This window comes from Lepus europaeus, chromosome 20 (genome assembly GCF_033115175.1).
Source record: "Lepus europaeus isolate LE1 chromosome 20, mLepTim1.pri, whole genome shotgun sequence".
In the NCBI taxonomy this organism is placed as follows: domain Eukaryota; kingdom Metazoa; phylum Chordata; class Mammalia; order Lagomorpha; family Leporidae; genus Lepus; species Lepus europaeus.
This window is the reverse complement of record NC_084846.1, coordinates 66,051,893-66,072,138: the sequence shown is the minus strand read 5'-3', so window position 1 is coordinate 66,072,138 and position 20,246 is coordinate 66,051,893. Positions and strand designations below refer to the sequence as shown.

Sequence of the window (20,246 nt, the reverse complement as noted above, 5' to 3'; positions counted from 1 at the left end):
AGGCAGCAGATAAGGCTCGAGCAACTGGGTCACTGCCACCCATGTGGGAGACCCGGCTTTTGTTCCCGGCTTCTGGCTTTGCTGCCCCCTTCCATCCCCCATCCCTCCCCCACAACTGTTTGTAACGTGAGATATGAACCAGTAGATCGGAGCTCTCTCTATATATAGCTCTCTGCCTGTCAAACAGTGAAAACCTTTAAAAGGGGAGGGCAAGGTAAACAAGAGGATGAAGGGTTGAGACAGACGTCAAAGTCACTGCACATTCCAAGTGCTGGGCAGCCATCGTGAAGAAGGGCAAGAGCAAACTAGCCTTGGGAGGCAGAGAGGGCACACACTGGGACTGCTCCTGTACACGGGGATATGGGGTAAGGTGACCGACACCCTGTGCCCGTGGCCCCCGTACCGCAGGGCAGGATCAGTGTGGATCTACTGAACATATGACAACCCCTCCACACCCATCAGGCACAGGAAGAGGCATTTCTCTGGCTTCCACCCCCAGCACCCATCCTTACCCAGCTGCGAGCTCACTCACTACGTTACAGGGACCAAAGGCAGTGTGGCTTCAAATCCACACACGGTGTACACATGGGTGAGTGACTTGGCACGGACTGTGTACACATGGGTGAGTGACTTGGCACGGCTGGAGCTCAGTGTCCTCAGCTGTGCCCTGGGAGCCGGGACAGCAGCCGGTGCACAGGACTGTAGTGCAGATGAAATGACCGGAAGCAGACATACTGGATAAACGTAGCTGGAGTCGTGAAGATGGAACTCACAGGAACCAGTGTTTAGAATATGCAAGAATTCCTGGAAATCAATTGTGAATTATTTTTTAACTGAAAGGAAAAAAAAATGAGCGAATTATATTAAATGACAATTTCCAGAAGAGAAAATAGACATGGTCCATTAACAGGATCCTATGAAGAATGGTCCCTCTCAGTAAAACCCAGGAAAATGAGAATCAAGGGAGGGAGTGTTTTCTATGTGCGGCATGAAGAGCATGCATGATGACATCAAGCCTGGCAGAGGAGGGAGGGCCAGCGCAGTTCTCATGCTTGCTGAGACGCAGGTGGGACGATGGCCATGGATGCTGGCACACAGGAGGTCGTGGCAAGAGGACCAGGAGGCAGGGAAATCCTTGCGACTTCTCTTCTTGCCATCAGTCTTGCTTGGGAGGAGGCATTCAGGTGAACTCTGCAGTCAGCCTCTCAGACCTGCCCTCCTTGGGGGTCAGAGCCCCCGGAGCAGAAGGCCCTGCCATCTCCCTCAGGATGCTCAGGGTCTTGTGGGGAAGGTGGGCTCCACGGTGTGCAGACAGCAGGGGCACAGACACCCCCGGGGCTGGGACGCTGGCCCCTGGTTCTGTCACTTCTCAGCTGGCTGCACACTCAGAAGAGAAAGGACAGGGTACTATTTACACGCCTGGACTGACAACCTAAAATCCTCTCTGTTTCTAACACAGGAACAGCTGTCTATTAATAAGTGAATGGAGACATAGCCTGCTCACCGGGTGGAACAGCAGACAGCAAAGAAGAGTGATGAGCGAGTCTGTGGGCTCACAGCCAAACCTCACACACAAACAGAAACAGGTAAGTGACAAAGAACACACGTGGCGTGGTGCTATTTGCATGAACGCCATCTTCAAGGATTTCTGTAGCAATGGGCGTCCTGCAGACACAGGCTCAGGAGGCCAACGAGGAAGCGCGCCGAGGGCTAGGGACTAACCTCATGCAACGGCGACTTCCGAGGAGGAAGGAGGCCCGGCAGGAAGGGAGGGCAGTGCTGTGTGCACCCTTTCGTCTGGGTAAGTTAGAGAATCAGCGCCCAGTATGACAGGATCACAGCACCGAGGGGCCCTACGCTCTGCCCCATGCCATTCCATCACATTTGACGTTTTAAATACTTCCGTACTGTAAATACCCATTCTGATGCAGAACTCACTCCACAGCAAAGGCCATTCAGTAGCTGCCTAAAATATGCCACCCCCAATCCCACTCATTGCCCCGATGTATAAGTGTCAGATCGAGGGTCCCCGGTCACAGTTTCTGTGCGGGGCACACTGGAAGCATGAAGAATGCTACCTCCACTTAACACTCCCTGGAGGGTCGGTCAGCACCCACCACAGAGGACCAGACACCAGTGTGCTCTGAGATCTGGAGAGCCGGGCAGGGGTTGGGAGGCAGGCCACAGGCTCCCCGACCTGGACCCCAACCTGCGTGTGGCCCCGGGCGGGCTGGGGGTCCTGGGAACACTGCCCCTGGCTGAGTGCGTGGGAGTGGGCAGGAAGCATCCCACACGCCTTTCTGTCCCTGAACCACAGGAGGCTCCCATGGGCACTCCCCCTGCCTCCCCACAGGAGGCACTGAGCTGGCTACAGCCTTGGCAGAGACAGGACGTCTCCATGCTCCCCGGCAAAAGCCAAGGTCCAGGAAGGGCAATGGAAGTGCAGGCAGGGCCACGTCCACATCAGCATCAGCACAGTGATCCACAGGGAAAACTGCAGCTCCGTGGGGGCAGCCTCAGGGTTCTTGTGCAACACAGGGGAGGAGGGAGGCACCCGGGAGACCCAGCGGGCACGGCCCTGCCAGTCCTGGTGCCTGGAGCACACAGGTGCAATCATGGCGTCCAGCGCAGATCAGAGGCCATGGTGGGGCAGACCACCAGACTCCCCACCCAGGCCCACTTCTGCCCTCACTGACCCTGGAGCTTGAGCCTCAGTCTTCTTATCTGGAGAATGGGGATGGTCAACTGACACTTGCCAAATGCTCAGAGCACTGTGTGGCTCTGCCCTTACGAGTGGGCTAACGCACTTGTTTCAACGTGGCTTCCATACACCTCTCTCTCACCCCGTCTCTCCCCCGGGACCCGCCAGCCTGCCTAACCGTGAGCCAAGTTACCGTCTGCTATTGTCACTTTCAGTCCTGCTCTGGCTGCGGTTCTGCCTGGCAAGAGCCAAAGCTGAGGATCAGCCACGGCGCAAGAAGGAAGAGGTGCCTGCAGGAAGTCGTCCCAAGAAAAGGGGACATTTGGAAAGATGGACTGAGGGCAAGGGGTCAAATGCCGTGACCTGGCTTAGGTCAACCTGTGACTGTGCACGTGTGACAGAAGCATCCTTCTAGGTCAGGGGGCATTGGGAGCTCCATCCTGGTACCCACTCCCCAGCGGGAGTCCAGGAGGTATCTGGGAGCCCCTCGTCACAGGTGGGAGCCCCTCATCACAGCTGGGAGCCCCTCGTCACAGGTGGGAGCCCCTCTTCACAGCTGGGAGCCCCTCATCACAGGTGGGAGCCCCTCTTCACAGCTGGGAGCCCCTCGTCAGAGCTGGGAGCCCCTCGTCACAGCTGGGAGCTCCTCGTCACAGCTGGGAGCCCCTCATCACAGGTGGGAGCCCCTCATCACAGCTGGGAGCCCCTCTTCACAGCTGGGAGCTCCTCGTCACAGCTGGGAGCCCCTCGTCACAGCAGGGAGCCCCTCTTCACAGCTGGGAGCCCCTCGTCACAGCTGGGAGCCCCTCATCACAGGTGGGAGCCCCTCATCACAGCTGGGAGCCCCTCTTCACAGCTGGGAGCCCCTCATCAGAGCTGGGAGCCCCTCGTCACAGCTGGGAGCCCCTCGTCACAGGTGGGAGCCCCTCGTCACAGCTGGGAGCCCCTCGTCAGAGCTGGGAGCCCCTTGTCACAGCAGGGAGCCCCTCGTCACAGCTGGGAGCCCCTCGTCAGAGCTGGGAGCCCCTCTTCACAGCTGGGAGCCCCTCATCACAGCTGGGAGCCCCTCTTCACAGCTGGGAGCCCCTCTTCACAGCTGGGAGCTCCTCGTCAGAGCTGGGAGCCCCTCTTCACAGCTGGGAGCCCCTCGTCACAGCTGGGAGCCCCTCATCACAGCTGGGAGCCCCTCATCAGAGCTGGGAGCCCCTCGTCACAGCTGGGAGCCCCTCGTCAGAGCTGGGAGCCCCTCGTCACAGTAGGGAGCCCCTCATCACAGCTGGGAGCCCCTCGTCAGAGCTGGGAGCCCCTCGTCACAGCTGGGAGCCCCTCGTCACAGCTGGGAGCTCCTCGTCACAGCTGGGAGCCCCTCGTCACAGCTGGGAGCCCCTCATCACAGCTGGGAGCTCCTCATCACAGCTGGGAGCCCCTCGTCACAGCTGGGAGCCCCTCGTCACAGGAGTGACCCCGGCGCTCAGATGCTCAGATGGCAGGGTCACTGTCAGGTGGGATCACTGGTACCACGCTGCCCTCTTGGGTACAGAACACAGCAGTGGGCCCTGGGGGGTTTGGCACAGAGAGGAGAGACCCTGAGATCAGGGGCTGTGATGAGAGCCACACTGGGTCCCCTTACGGGGCCCAGGCAAGAAACAGGCGTGCCACTGTCATGAGGCTATTGTGGGTCCCTCCCAGCTCTGCACAGGAGCCATGCTTGGAACAGAGTAAGGAGGGAGATGCGTCTGGGGAGAACTCCTAAGATGCCAAGCTGTCGCCCCAATGTGACCAGAAGCTCTCAATCCCCAAAGACTGGGGCGCCCCAAAGAGGCTGAAAACCTGGCATTGAAACGAGTTTTGAGCCATCACAGGTTGTGGGCAGACACAGAGCTAGAGGAGCGTCTTTAACTAAAAACACACTGCCTCCAAGTTTGCACCTTGACGTTTCCTGGCCTAGCTCACTCTCCCTGTGTTCCTGATTACAGCTCAGCTAAGAAGGAGGTGTCAGAGGCACAACCTGCAAGTGGCCTCTCTGGCCTGTCATTGTCACAGCCTTGTCACCAGGTGGCGAAAGTGTCCTTTCTAGCTGCTCACTGCATCAAACCTTTGTGGCGGGAAACGCAGACGGTGGAGTCGCAGCCTTACCTTCACATAAACAGCAAAGTCCCGTGAGCTTCTGACCACCTGGAACCCGGCACTCCAGGCTGGGGGAAATGCAGCGCCACGCCTTCTCACTCTCCTGTCCTGAATGCCACAGGCGTGGTGAGCTGCCAGGCCAGGGCAGCCGCTGAGCCCAGGCCACTCACACCACGGCCCAGATAAGGGCTTCCTCAATGCGTGTCAGGCCCTGGACCGAGGGCTCTGTCAGCCCCTGATTACCTACAGAAACCGGGAAGGTGATATGTGCAGCAATCACCGGGCACGACGCCCTTCCTGCCCTTCTCCGTGTTTCTTACTGGACCCTGCCTCATGGAAGTGCCCGAGTCAGCGCCAGCCCCACGCTCCTGCAGACGGGACCAGCAGTAGCCCTGGCAGCCACTGCAGAACTCAGTCCGCCAGAGGCCCCGGGGACCAGCAGGTGCCTGCCCCACCTGATGTCCTTTTCTCCGTTGGGGTCTGCACGGACCCGTGCTCCCTCCTGTGTGACAAGGCAGCACCAAGGTGAGCCGACGCCGATCCAGCATGGGCGGCCACAGAGTGAGCGACACAGAGCCCTGGCCGCCTCGCCCTTCTGCGAAGAACATTCTTTGCGGTTCTCATTGGCTTTCTGCTCTCTGTCAGAGCGGGAATTTGTGCGCAAAGGGACTTAATTCAGAACTGTCCCAGACACTGTCAGCTTCCCGGTGTCAGGAAGAGAGCAGCCCAAGGGACCACAGGGAAGAGCAGACATGAAGGACAATACAGGCATCGCCGCGATGCCCGAGCCAGCCCTGGCCACTCCCAGCTAATTCCTGGGTCATCTAAGGGGTGAGTGCCAGCCCTGTTTGCACAGACCTATTTGGTGTAAAGAGCTGGACAGGAGGATGGCTGCGAGGCCGGGCCTGGCAACACTGTGGAATCTGCAGGAACAGACTCACCCCCATCACCTGCACATTCCAGCCAACTGCAACAGAGCGTTCAGGAGGCAGCCGGAGGCAGCAGGAGGAGCCAGGGCCAGGGGTGCAGGAGGCCAGACCGAGGGCCCCTCCGTGGGCAGAGGGGGCTCTGGCCTCCCACCTGGGGAATGGAGATGATGAGGAGCTGCTTTGAAGGGTAACCTGCACAGCCGCACATTCCTAAACTAAGCCCTGGCAGAAGTGATGTGACCTCATATGGGCACTACCTACTGGGCTCCAGCTGGGGAGAGAGAAGGCCTCTGACAAGTTTTATCAAAAGTGGAAACTTTTCTTAAAACAGCCTAAAGATCAATGCCCTTTTGTTTTCGAATTAAAGGACTGCTGCTGAGAAATCCTCCTCGGGAGAAAGAAGAGAGCTTAGTTTCACTGAATTTGGTGTAAATGATGAAATTCAGACGCCTACCAAAGACCAGGCCCCTAAAGGCGCATCTCTGGGGGATGAGAGACTCACATTCGCTGTGTGAGAGGCCCCGTGAGAACAGTGGGCCGGGCACAGCGACAGGGGGAGGGTCTGGGCAAGCAGGCACACGTGGCGGCCCTGGGCCCCCCACACAGGTGCAGCACTCCCTCTGGGCAGTGAGGCTGCTCCTGACCCAGGGTGCACCCCTCTGCCCAGGGCTGTCCTGGCTCCCACAGCAGGGCTCACCCCAGCTACAGAATGCCACACACACGCCTGTCTGGAGCCCCTCTGACGTCAGAGTCACAGTGCCATTCACGTCCCTTCTGCGCTACCACCCAGCATGTGCCGGGCCACCGTGGGCCGCACAGCTGGCGTCTGGAGCCCCTTCGGAGTGTTCTGAGAGCCCAGCACGTGGTGGCAGCTGAGGACGGCTCCTTCTGTGGGCTCAGGGCCCGTCATCCGTCACTCACACATGGGGCTGCGAGGAAGCTGACGGCTGACCTCAGCCACGTCTGTCGTCCGTTGCTCTTACCCAGAAGCAAGGCAGGCTCACTTTCTTGACCCCTGCACGCAGAAGGCAGCCTCTTGTCAGAACCCCTCTTCCTTCTCAACCAACCACCCTTACACCTCTGCAGGTGTGGCCCAGCCACAGCATAGTGGCTGGGAGCGAAGGCGCCGAGAGCGTTCCCGCCTGGTGACGAGGGGACGTCAGCAGCCTCCCGACCACCTGCTACAGCCAAGGGCATCTGAGCACCACGGGGAAGCCTTTGCACTGGCCTGGCTCCTGCATCCACGGAGCGCCAGTGTCAGCAGACAGCAGGCACAGCCCCGGACGCACCAAAGGAACTGTTAAGTAACGTGCGACCTTCCCTACACTAATGTGACAGCATTTGCTTCAAGCTTCCTCACACACATACTGAGATACCTTTTCACAAAGCACCAGAATTCGAAAGCAAATTATAAATAAAAAACTTTCTTCTGGGGCCGGCATGGTGGCGTAGCAGGTAAAGCTGCCACCTGCGATGCCAGCATCCCATATGGGCACAGGTTCCAGAGCCAGCTTCCTGCTAATGGCCTGAGAAAAACAGAAGATGGCCCGAATGTTTGGGTTCCTGCCACCCCTGCGGGAGACCTGGATGCAGCTCCTGGCTCCTGGCTTTAGCCTGGCTCAGCATGCACTATTGTGGCCATCTGGGAAGTGAACCAGCGGACAGATTTCTCTCCTCTCGCTCTCTCTGTTGTACGTGTGGGTGGTTGTATGTCTGTCTGTCTGTCTCTCCTCTCTAATTCTGCCTTTCAAATAAATAAATCTTGAAAAAAGAAACTGGTTTTCAAGCTGGACAGGGCACTGTGCGGTGACACAAGGACAGCAAAGGTCCTGTGGCTGTGGCTGAAGATGCTCCTCACAGCGCAGTGCCAAGCCCAGGCATGTCCAGCGCCTTCTGAGCAGCCTGCTTCTCCCTTCAGGTCAGGCAGGAAAACTGGAGCACAGTGGCCCTGGGATGGGCAGCTCTAGGCAGCAGCAGGGACCTGCGTCAGACCTCGGTTGAATGCTGAGCTGGCCCTTGGTACCTTTTCCCCAAGATCGTCAGATGTTTTATTTAAGGGCCTTTCTGTTTAGTACACAGTTGCCCACTCAAGCCTCACTGCAGGACAAACCAATGCCCACAAGGCACAGGCGCACCTGCTCCCTCCCCAGGGACTCCTCACCAACCCCCAGGGATACACAGCACAAGGTCTGCAGCCAGGTTTCCACCTCACTCCCAGGCTGGTGCTGTGGGCAGTCCTGCCCCGGTGCCATCACATCCTCTGGTTGTGCTGGGTACCCCCGCCCCATGCTGTGCTGGGTAGCACCTCTCTGCTCTCCTCCAGTGCTACTTGCTCCTGGCACAGGAAGCTCCCTCCAGCACAGCTGGTGCTGTGCCCCACGCAGCAGCCTCTCTCTGTGGCTGCCCTTTGGCCTGGCTGCTCTGCGTCTCGCAGCGATGTGGCTGGGGCAGACACATTTCCATTTCTCTTTCCTTAGGGTCACTGTGTTCCTGGGTGTGTGCCCGCATACACTGCCCCTTTGCCAGGCAGGCTCTCTGGAGGGTAATGAGGTCGATCTGGGTCAGATTCCTGCTACCTGGGATGCTGGACCTGTCCCATGTCCCAGCCTGGCCCCAGCAGCATCAAAGGTCCCAGCCCCTGGGAGTCACAATGCTCCCCGACAGCAGCCTCCTCAGGTGGGCTCTGCTGTCCGGGTTTTCACGGCCGCCTGCAGAAGTCACTGCTCTTAGTCCCTCACCACCTTGGCGGTGCTGTCAAAGAGAGCTGTTCTACAATATATTCAATGTTTCATCGATTTTGCAAATGTGGATTTTCAGGTCAGCTTCCGTGTCTCCAGCAAAGGAATGGTCTGCTACCATGTAAAGCAGCATCACTTCTGTGATGGGAAGACCAGAACACGCCATTTCCACGTCCATCCCTGTGCCTTCCCACAGGCCCAGGGCCAGCGGCCAATCCTGACACCTTTCCTCTCCGCAGCTTCGAAGGCAGCCGTGTCCTGGCGGCACCCCAGTGCCCGACAGAAATAGAACAGCAGTGAGAGCCGGCTGCCAGGACCTCGGCCCTGGAGCAGGATTCCAGCCACGGGGACGCTGACGGCACGCGTCGGCCAGGGTGCAGACCATGCGCTTCGCTCCAGCCCACAGCGGTGACGTCTGAGACCATCGCTGCTCCTTGCCCTAAGGCATCTGCCCAGGACTCCCGTGTCACTCAGAAATGAGTCCCAGCCAGAGAGTCTGTTATTAATCAAAAGCAAGCGAGTGGCTCCTGACTGCATACCTCCTCAGAGCCCTCACCATCTGTGGGGGACCCATCTGATCCATGGGATGGCACCCACTGTCTGGCAAACAGCATTCAAAATACTGAGAACAAACAAAGGCAAGAATGAGTTTTCTGCTGGAACATTCTAGATTTGGAGATACCATCTGAGAAACAAGAGCTTTGCAGGAAAACTCAGCCCTGTAAGCCACCCTGTGATGGAGAGAGCGCCTGCAGTCTGTCCTGCTGCAGGTCTTGCCAGGCACGGTGTGCAGGGTGCACCACCTCCTGCCAGGCACTGGTGGCAGCACTTAACGTCCACGCTCAGTATCCACAATGTCCACAGCAGCTCCAGCGGCAGGCTCTGCTGTTTGTTCCAGCTGCTCTTGGGGCATCTCACTATCCCCTCCTGCCTGAGAGATGTGCAGGGTACCACCTGCTCATACCGCGGCCAACAGTGAGGGGACAGGGTGTGGCTGGGGTCCCTAAGCTGGCTCTGGACACCACTGGCCTGGGTTTTCCAAGGTGACACTGCATCACATTTTGTGTCTACAGGCCCGTGGTCAGTCACAGGCCCACTGAGTGCAGGTTGGTTGCCCTGGGAGCAGGTGCCCCCAAAGGGCCGCCCTGCTCAGCTCCAGCAATGCTGCCACCCAGGATGCGTCCCACAGTCACAGGCATCAGCAAGCTGGGTATTTGTAGAAACCTCTCACTTGTTAAATAGTCACACCAGGCAAATACCTGCCTTGTACACTGACAGCGGGGCAGAACACTGCCTCGGGCTGGACCTGGCTGCCCCGTGGGGGTCAGGCCATCGCTGTATGCTGTCCACCTGGCCATGGCCATACTCTAGCCCCCCGACCACTGCTACATTCCTGCCTGGCCCTTGATCATGATCGTCCCCCGACCATCACCCCGGCCCTGCCCCGATCCTCACCATGGGCCTGCCCAAATCCAGAGAACTGGTGTTGTGTCTACTTCACCAAGATCCTCTTTTGTGGCCACCGGAGTCTTCCTCTGTGTTCTCTGTCCATCATGATACTCCCCTGTCCACTACAATCTTCCCCGATGTCCGCTGTCCACCAGAACTCTCCACTGCATCCACTGCTCTCTGGGGCCCTGCTCTGTGTCCACTATCCACTGGGACCCTCCCCTGCACCCAATATCTACCTAAATCCCCTCCCATGTCCTCTCCATGTGTGCATTCCACCAGAACTGTCCCCTGGGTCCACTCCAGCAGATCCTCCCTTCCCTCTGGCCACTCATTAGAACGCTCCCCTTCATCCACCGTCTACGAAATTCTCCTGTGGCCACTGCCAGTGGAAGCATCCTGTGCCCTCTGTACATCTGAGTCCTCTCCCCGAGTCTGCTCCGCCAGAATCCTCGCCCATGTCCACTGGCACCAGAACGCACCCCTATGACCGCTGTCCAGCGTCCAGCTGGAATCTTTCTGCTTGCCTTCAGGAACAGCTGGGTCTGCTGCTTTTATTCTCACTGCAACTCAGTGCTTCATGCTTTGCAGAACACAGACATGGACTGTGACCTGGATGACCATTTATGGGACACACATGTGCACCATGCTGCCCACGCCTGAGTAAATTGTCCTTTCTGTAAATTCTCTCCACCACACCCAAAACGCCAGCCCTGCTGTCCCAGGGCTGGGAGAGCTCACCCGCAGTCAGGCCCACCGGGACCCCAATCCTGGTGTACCCCTTTACTAGCCCTGGGACATTAAGTCTCTGCACTTTTTTGCACTTTAGCTTTCTTTACTTTAGGATAAAGACTATAGCGCCAACTCGTCAGTCTACTGCAGACATTACCAAGAGAAGGGCAATATTCTGAAAATATAGGCAATACATATATGCATCGGCTCCCTTCTAGCTGTGAGAAAATGCTCAATGTCAGAATGTTGAGTCCAGCACTCTTCCACATCAAATACTGGGGGCCAGGGGCACGTACGTGAGCAACAGTTAAACGTGTGAGGCTCCCACCGAGGCAGAGACACATCTGGAAGTCTGTCTGCCTTCCCCTCCCACTTCTCAAATTATTACTGTGCAGACGACTTCCGACAAAGACAGGACCTGAGCAGCCCAGGTCTGTGAAATCACACTCAGAAGCAAAACAAAGCCAGAGGCAGCCCCGGTACAGGCTTGGACTGGTCAACAGGAAGCAGCATGGACTCAGATGAGCTCACTTTCCTGGAGAGGACAGGCACCAACAGCACCGCCTCCTGCTGGCACAGCAGCCACAGCACGAACCCTCTGAGACGGAAAGGATGGATGATCCCGTCTGTCTCTACCAGCGCCTTCCCTCCTTGCAATAGAGACCTGCTTAGAGGGAGCTCTGGGCTCCAAAGGCCTTGTCAGGGTCTTCTTCCATTGACGAAAGTCTAGAAATGAGATTTTGTGCCGAGGTAACGGCAGTCAGACACGGAGGTGGGGCAGGCGGGCTGGTCTAACCCAGCGGGCCCATCACCTCCCTCCTTTGGTTGTTCTTAGGCGCTGAAGGACAGCATAGCAAACAGCACTCATCAATAATTCATTTCTTCTTTCTCTGTAAATACACTATTGCCAGCTCCTGATGGCGTGACAAGCAGTGCTGATGCGTGGAGCTGACCCCATCCTAAGCCAAAGTGACTGGAGCTCTGGCTGCCCTGTACCAAGTTATTTCACCGAGTGGTGTGCAATCCGCTGGGGTCCACAGACAGCAAAACCAGTCTGCAAATCCTCCACAATCCCCCTTCCCACCATGGGGGACCAGGATTCCAAGGATGGGAGCACAACTTATTAATGAATTTCAAACTCGATTTGTTTCTGAACTGGATAGTGGGCACCAGGAGTGAATTTAAACTGCCCAGCAGCCCCCTGGCCACCTTTCATTACCTATGATACAAGGACTCAAGGAAGACAAGAACTAGAGGGCGTCCAGAACGGAGCACAGGGCACAGAATGGTCAAGGTAGGCCCCCTAGGGGTGTGCACCTGGAATTTAGCTCAACATTACTCAGTGCCTTCGTGGAACACACATTCTTCCAGTCAAACTTTTGGTGTATCCCCCCCCCCCCACCAGAGTACTGCTCCCATCTCCCTGAGCCCCATTCTTCAAGGTCAACTCTGGCCCTTGACACTCGGGGGCTCCCCGAATTCACACATCCGAGTGCTGACTCCCAATACCTCAGCAAGGGACCGCATTGGCAGCTGGGTCTTTGAAGAGGGGATTACGCTAGAGTGCAGTCTCTAGGGATCCCAATGCAGCAGGATGGCTATCTTTAGTAGCCAAGGACATCTGGACACAGACGTGTGCAGAGCCCTGACCACGTGCAGGCCCAGGGTGAGGGCAGCATGGACCAGCTAAGGGGAGGAGCCTCAGCTGGAGCCCCCCACCGCAGAGACATCACGCCCTTGGGCTCCCAACCCCCAGGCCTGTGAGACAATCCACGGCCACTGCATGAGCCACGAGGTCTGTGGCGTGTGTCATGCAGCCTCAGCCGACAAATGCACCCTAGGAAGCAGCCAACAGACGAAACCACCACCCGTTAGTTCAAAAGATGGAACCACAGGCCAGCTTCCTCACCCAGTTAGATGCAGGCTAGGCGCGGAAGAGCAAGACACTTGGTATAATTTAAGAGTCGGCGGAGTAAATTCTACCACTAACTGCATTTGTATTTGGATGTGTAAATTAACCGTACAACCATCCCTGCAGGAATGAGGATATTACTGTCATTATTAGTAACAGCTTAGTGGCATTTTGTTACATCAGTGAGGCCTCCTACCACGCCCTGCTGGAGACCAGCGAGGCTGTGAGGACTGGGAGTCTTGCTGGGGTGAGGGAGACATGGGTCGGGAGCAGAGAACTGAGCAGAGAAGGTGGCAGGAAAATCCATGTCCGAGCCAGGGAGCGTGCAGAAGCCGCTCTCCCAGAGCCAGGAGCACTGCACAGCCCCGTCTCAGGCAGGCTTTGGGCTTTATCTTCTGCTCCATCAGACACCCATGGGAGGACCCAGCCAACATCAGTAGTAATTTCCTCTCTCGACAGAGTGCAGGCTAGGGAAGAGCTGTGTGTCTCCAGGGACAGAGGCACAGACACAGTCTCACTGCGGCCTCCTCCCTTGGTAAGGTACACACTGTTCCAAGCGTGACCCTGTTGCATTACAATCGCCATCTGAATCCAAACACAAAATGATTTCCTGTTTCATTTTCTCTGCTGTGTGCTATGCAAACTGCGGACTGCAGTTTTTCTCTCTGAAACCCAGGGCTCCCAGAGCAGACCTGCGAATGACTGCTGTGCCTTGCTTCTGCACCACCACCAACCTCCATTCCTGCACCTCAGAAACCCCAAGCACTCATAGCTCATCCTATACCCTTCTACATTCATCCTTTCAACACCCCCCCACACACACACACACACATAGCGCTGTGCCATCTGCACATCACAGGAACCCAAGACTGACACTGCAGGACCTGGCTCAGGAAAATGCCCAGCAGCTTTCTGGATAGCCACAGAAATGAGCAAACATAAAATGCGGCTCACAGACGATGGGAGCATGCATACATTCTAGCATCAGGTGATGCCCGTGTGGAAGCTAAGAACGAGATGCCATTTGAAGATGGGAGTCACTCCATCATTTTACTGATATTTTAATTCTTCCCAAGACATCCCTCTTTCTGCTCCTCCTTCTGTTGGATTCACTGCTCATCGTGGGTTTGAAGACGCATTCTATGTACTGACCACCAATGTCTGCAAGCAGGAATCACACAGCTCTCTCCCCACAGGCTTGCAGCACTTAAGTGAGGTACTAAGCCCAGACGTGTGAATTCCTCCCTGTACTCGCCATCCCAGGTGGACGAAGGCCGGGCCAGGAAGTGGGCAGTTCTAACAAACGACTGTGGACCTAGGAACCTTGCAAGCAACTCCTGTCACTCACAGAAACCCAACTGCTTATCTCTGACCCAGTAAAAGCTCAATTATTTCACAATCCCAAACCACTAAGGAAAACACTTCTGGGCCCTATCCCTACGAGCCAGTCCCTGGCCCAAATGGAAGCTCCCCTCCTCTGGGCACCCCTGGCTGTCATGTCCTGTGCACCTTCCTAGAGAGGCGTCTTGGGACTTCCCAGTAGATGAAACACTCCGAAGGCAGGGTTCCATCCCCTGTGCTCGCCTGTTCCATGTGGGATTCCCACAGAGGTTCTTTCTCCCAAGGGCTGCCGGCAAAGACTGTCCAGTGAAACAACACGTCCCTGGAGGGCCCCTGCCTGTGAGACTGAACAACAATGTGCCTGGAGCGCCCCCTGCCTGTGAGACTGAACAACAATGTGCCTGGAGCGCCCCCTGCCTGTGAGACTGAACAACAATGCGTGCCTGGAGCGCCCCCTGCCTGTGAGACTGAACAACAATGTCCCTGGAGCGCCCCCTGCCTGTGAGACTGAACAACAATGTGCCTGGAGCGCCCCCTGCCTGTGAGACTGAACAACAATGTGCCTGGAGGGCCCCCTGCCTGTCAGACTGAACAACAATGTGCCTGGAGCGCCCCCTGCCTGTGAGACTGAACAACAATGTGCCTGGAGGGCCCCCTGCCTGTCAGACTGAACAACAATGTCCCTGGAGCGCCCCCTGCCTGTGAGACTGAACAACAATGTGCCTGGAGCGCCCCCTGCCTGTGAGACTGAACAACAATGTGCCTGGAGCGCCCCCTGCCTGTCAGACTGAACAACAATGTGCCTGGAGCGCCCCCTGCCTGTGAGACTGAACAACAATGTGCCTGGAGCGCCCCCTGCCTGTGAGACTGAACAACAATGTGCCTGGAGCGCCCCCTGCCTGTGAGACTGAACAACAACGTGCCTGGAGCGCCCCCTGCCTGTGAGACTGAACAACAATGTGCCTGGAGCGCCCCCTGCCTGTGAGACTGAACAACAATGTGCCTGGAGCGCCCCCTGCCTGTGAGACTGAACAACAATGTGCCTGGAGCGCCCCCTGCCTGTGAGACTGAACAACAATGTGCCTGGAGCGCCCTGCCTGTGAGACTGAACAACAATGTGCCTGGAACGCCCCCTGCCTGTGAGACTGAACAACAATGTGCCTGGAGCGCCCCCTGCCTGTGAGACTGAACAACAATGTCCCTGGAGCGCCCCCTGCCTGTGAGACTGAACAACAATGTGCCTGGAGGGCCCCCTGCCTGTCAGACTGAACAACAATGTGCCTGGAGCGCCCCTGCCTGTGAGACTGAACAACAATGTGCCTGGAGCGCCCCTGCCTGTGAGACTGAACAACAATGTGCCTGGAGCGCCCCCTGCCTGTGAGACTGAACAACAATGTCCCTGGAGCGCCCCCTGCCTGTGAGACTGAACAACAATGTGTGCCTGGAGCGCCCCCTGCCTGTGAGACTGAACAACAATGTGCCTGGAGCGCCCCCTGCCTGTGAGACTGAACAACAATGGGTCCCTGGAGGGCCCCCTGCCTGTGAGACTGAACAACAATGTCCCTGGAGCGCCCCCTGCCTGTGAGACTGAACAACAATGTACCTGGAGGGCCGCCTGCCTGTGAGACTGAACAACAATGTCCCTGGAGCGCCCCCTGCCTGTGAGACTGAACAACAATGTGCCTGGAGCGCCCCCTGCCTGTCAGACTGAACAACAATGTGCCTGGAGCGCCCCCTGCCTGTGAGACTGAACAACAATGTGCCTGGAGCGCCCCCTGCCTGTGAGACTGAACAACAATGTGCCTGGAGCGCCCCCTGCCTGTGAGACTGAACAACAATGTGCCTGGAGCGCCCTGCCTGTGAGACTGAACAACAATGTGCCTGGAGCGCCCCTGCCTGTGAGACTGAACAACAATGTGCCTGGAGCGCCCCTGCCTGTGAGACTGAACAACAATGTGCCTGGAGGGCCCCCTGCCTGTCAGACTGAACAACAATGTGCCTGGAGCGCCCCTGCCTGTGAGACTGAACAACAATGTGCCTGGAGCGCCCCCTGCCTGTGAGACTGAACAACAATGTGCCTGGAGCGCCCCCTGCCTGTGAGACTGAACAACAATGTGCCTGGAGCGCCCCCTGCCTGTGAGACTGAACAACAATGCGTGCCTGGAGCGCCCCCTGCCTGTGAGACTGAACAACAATGTCCCTGGAGCGCCCCCTGCCTGTGAGACTGAACAACAATGTGCCTGGAGCGCCCCCTGCCTGTGAGACTGAACAATACGTCCCTGGAGCGCCCCCTGCCTGTGAGACTGAACAACAATGTGCCTGGAGCGCCCCTGCCTGTGAGACTGAACAACAATGTGCCTGGAGGGCCCCTGCCTGTGAGACTGAACAACAATGTGCCTGGAGCGCCCCTGCCTGTGAGACTGAACAACAATGTCCCTGAGGGCCCCCTGCCTGTGAGACTGAACAACAATGTGCCTGGAGCGCCCCCTGCCTGTGAGACTGAACAACAATGTGCCTGGAGCGCCCCCTGCCTGTGAGACTGAACAACAATGTGCCTGGAGCGCCCCTGCCTGTGAGACTGAACAACAATGTGTGCCTGGAGGGCCCCCTGCCTGTGAGGCTGAACAACAATGTCCCTGGAGCGCCCCCTGCCTGTGAGACTGAACAACAATGTGCCTGGAGCGCCCCCTGCCTGTGAGACTGAACAACAATGTGCCTGGAGCGCCCCTGCCTGTGAGACTGAACAACAATGTGTGCCTGGAGGGCTCCCTGCCTGTGAGACTGAACAACAATGTGCCTGGAGCGCCCCCTGCCTGTGAGACTGAACAACAATGCGTGCCTGGAGCGCCCCCTGCCTGTGAGACTGAACAACAATGTGTGCCTGGAGCGCCCCCTGCCTGTGAGACTGAACAACAATGGGTCCCTGGAGCGCCCCCTGCCTGTGAGACTGAACAACAATGTGCCTGGAGGGCCCCCTGCCTGTGAGACTGAACAACAATGTGCCTGGAGCGCCCCCTGCCTGTGAGACTGAACAACAATGTGCCTGGAGCGCCCCCTGCCTGTGAGACTGAACAACAATGTGCCTGGAGCGCCCCCTGCCTGTGAGACTGAACAACAATGTGCCTGGAGCGCCCCCTGCCTGTGAGACTGAACAACAATGGGTCCCTGGAGCGCCCCCTGCCTGTGAGACTGAACAACAATGTGCCTGGAGCGCCCCCTGCCTGTGAGACTGAACAACAATGTGCCTGGAGCGCCCCCTGCCTGTGAGACTGAACAACAATGTGCCTGGAGCGCCCCCTGCCTGTGAGACTGAACAACAATGCGTGCCTGGAGCGCCCCCTGCCTGTGAGACTGAACAACAATGTCCCTGGAGCGCCCCCTGCCTGTGAGACTGAACAACAATGTGCCTGGAGCACCCCTGCCTGTGAGACTGAACAACAATGTGCCTGGAGCGCCCCTGCCTGTGAGACTGAACAACAATGTGCCTGGAGCGCCCCCTGCCTGTGAGACTGAACAACAATGTGCCTGGAGCGCCCCCTGCCTGTGAGACTGAACAATGCATTCTTGGGGTGTCCCCTGCCTCAGGAGACAATGAAACAATGGGTGCCTGGAGCGCCCCCTACCTGGGAGATAGTGAAACAACTCGTGCCCCCCTGCTTCCTGTCCCAGGACACAAGTGCTCTGACAGCTGCTCTTTCCCTACAGCAGCCCAGAGGGACCTGTGCTCTGCTCCAGTTATGTAACTGGTCCATGGCAAAGCCAGGAATGGACACCCAGGCTTCCTGACTCAAATCCCCAGCTCTCCCCACACTGCACATAATCTACACATCTTTCCCTCCTGGGCTCACACATGTGGAACCCTGGGCTCTGCACCTCCTGGAGAACCTCTCCGAGCATCCTTATGTCCTGGGCCCTGCCATGGGTTGGGGGCTGCAGGCTGCAGGACGCCCTCTGCAGGACAGAGTCCAGGCAAGCCACAGGTCATCAGGCTGTGAGCACCCATGTGCGGCCCCTGAACAGCTGAGCAGGGGTTTTCTCCCCCCTCCCGCGCTTGTGTGCTGGACGGCTCTGCCCTGCACACCTGCGCCCCACCGGGCCTGGGCTCCTGTTCGCATGGCGGGTCAGGGCTGAAAGCAGGAGGTGGGGAGTGGAGCTCCATATGCATCTGCTTCCCAGGAACCGCCTGGCCTTCAGCACGTGGTGTAACTGCTTCGTGCGCCGCGTACTATACTGCGTAATGGAGACGGCTGACCCACCTCCCTCTGGCACGGTGCGAGCTGTCACTAAGGGCACGCACGTGGCGAGCACAGCCTGGAGCCCGCCCGCCCGCCCGTGGCTGCTGCTGCTGCTGCCGCTCTGAGGCAATTCACTGTCAACCCGACTGCTTGGCTGGGCCGCCCACCATGTTGGCACCCACGGAGCAGACGTTTTTCCTCCCGGCTTTCAGAACCACCGTCGCACGATGCCCTGAACGCACAACACAGACTCACGGCTTACTGGTAGGGCCGGTCGCCCCTTCCTCACCAAACGGCAAGGCGAACGGCCGCGTTTGCACACCGCAGGCGGCGCTCACCGGCAGCACCTCCAAAGAGCGATGAATTAAGGGTCAAAGTGCAGCCAATGCCGGGTGCCGCGCTCAGAAAACCGTGAGCGGCGGGCCCCCAAGGAGCCGGCTCAGGGAGGGCCGAGGGTCTCCGCACGCGGAGGGCGAGGGCGCCCTAGATGGCCGGGAGCACGGCGCCCCCTACCCCGAGAACCCTTGGACCCCGGGCGGCTCCACCCTTCCCGGAAGCGGGGTACGCGCGGCAGGCGCCAGCCTCTTACCACGAACTCGGCCAAAGTCTGGTAGGTCTTGCCCCGGAACTCGCAGTAGCTCTTCCTCTCCTTGCACTGCGGGCAGCACTGGCTCGTGTCGACGTGGATACAGCGCGGGTGCAGCCGCGGGCACTCTGGCTGCGCGCACAGCGGCCCCTCCTCGGTGCAGAGGCACGGGCAGGCCGACGGGCCCGGCGCGAACTTCTCTCCGATGGCGTACACGAAGCCGCTCTCGTCCACGCATCCCTTGCCGCGGTAGTCCGGGTACGCGTACTCCTCGGGAGGCTCCGGCGTGGGCGCCAGGTCTGGGCTGGTGGCGTCCTGGGCGGCCGCGGCCAAGGGCTCCCCCTGCGGGGTGTCCCCGCGGGGCCGCACCTGCAGGTCCCCGGCCTTGGCGCCCCCGCCCTGGGCGGCCCAGGCCTGCTTCTGCCTGCTCCACGCCTCCCGGCCAGAGAGCCCGCGGCCGCTCTTGCTCCGCCAGTCCCGGCCGCTGCTGCCTTCGTCCCTCGCGGCGCGCCCGAGCTCGCTCACCCGCCCCGGGCCGTCCCGAGACGCGTGCTCGCGCTTCTCCTGGCCCGGCTGCTCCGGCGCCCGGGCCAGCTTCTCCAGCGGGATGCTCGGGCTACACAGAACCACCATCAGGCAGCAGGTGACCAGCAGGGAGCTGGAGAGAGCGCCAACTGCCATCGCAGTGGCGCTGGGCATCCCCTACCACGTCCCGGCGGGCGGGCGCGGAGCGCGGCCGAGGGGCGAGTCGCATTCACAGCCCGCGGGCGCGCCGCCGCCAGCCGGGAGCCGCCGTCCCTGCGGAGAGAACAGCAGCACAACTGAGCCCCGCGGCCCGCGCGCCCCGGCCCGCCGCGGCCCCCTCCCGGCCCGGCGCCGCCGGGCTCCCGCACCGCTGGGCTCCGGGGGCGGAGGCGGGGGCGGCCCGCCCGGAGTCGGCGCGCAGCCGGGGGCCTCGGCCATCCCGGCTTTGGAGGAATGCGCTGGGAGCGACGTCCAGGGAGAAGCCTGGGCGGCGGAGCGTGCCCCCGGAGTGGCGGCTGGCGCTGGGGAGGGCCGGGCGCGGAGGGCGGGCCCGCGCCCCCGCCGAGCCCGCCCGGGAGCCACCCCGTGCGGGCACCCCCGCCCCGGCCCCGGCCGCTTTTCCCAGGGGTTAGCCAGTGCAGGGTTCCGCAGGAGTTGGAGATGGACGGACGTGCAGGGAGAGTGAAGTTCGCGCCTACCCTGGGGGTTTGTGCAGGCAAAGGGAGGGGACCCCGAGACTCCCGTCGTGGGCACAACTTCGCTAACGCCTTGGTCCCGGGAGCACACGCCGCTTCCCCACTCCCCACGCCCGCGGCCCCTCCTCGGCAGTCGGAGTCCTGGATTCCCCAGGCTACGGCTTCTCCGCCCGCCTCCCCGGGCCCCCGGGCTTTGCTGCGAGCCTGGTGGCGGACGCAGCGCTCAGTCGAGGCAGGGCTTCTACCGAGGAGGGGTCCTAGCGCTGGAGCACCGAG

At 59.2% G+C, this 20,246-nt stretch overlaps 1 protein-coding gene across 1 annotated transcript in view; it reads right to left on the bottom strand.

Annotated features, from left to right (window-relative positions):
- The window catches only part of VWC2 (von Willebrand factor C domain containing 2), a 99,589-nt gene extending 80,140 nt beyond the window's left edge, over positions 1-19,449 (bottom strand). The window contains exon 1 of the mRNA XM_062179216.1: positions 18,754-19,449. Within this exon, the coding sequence (XP_062035200.1) occupies positions 18,754-19,449 (696 nt within the window). The remainder of the gene's footprint in view (positions 1-18,753) is intronic.
- Between the last annotated feature and the right edge of the window lie 797 nt (positions 19,450-20,246).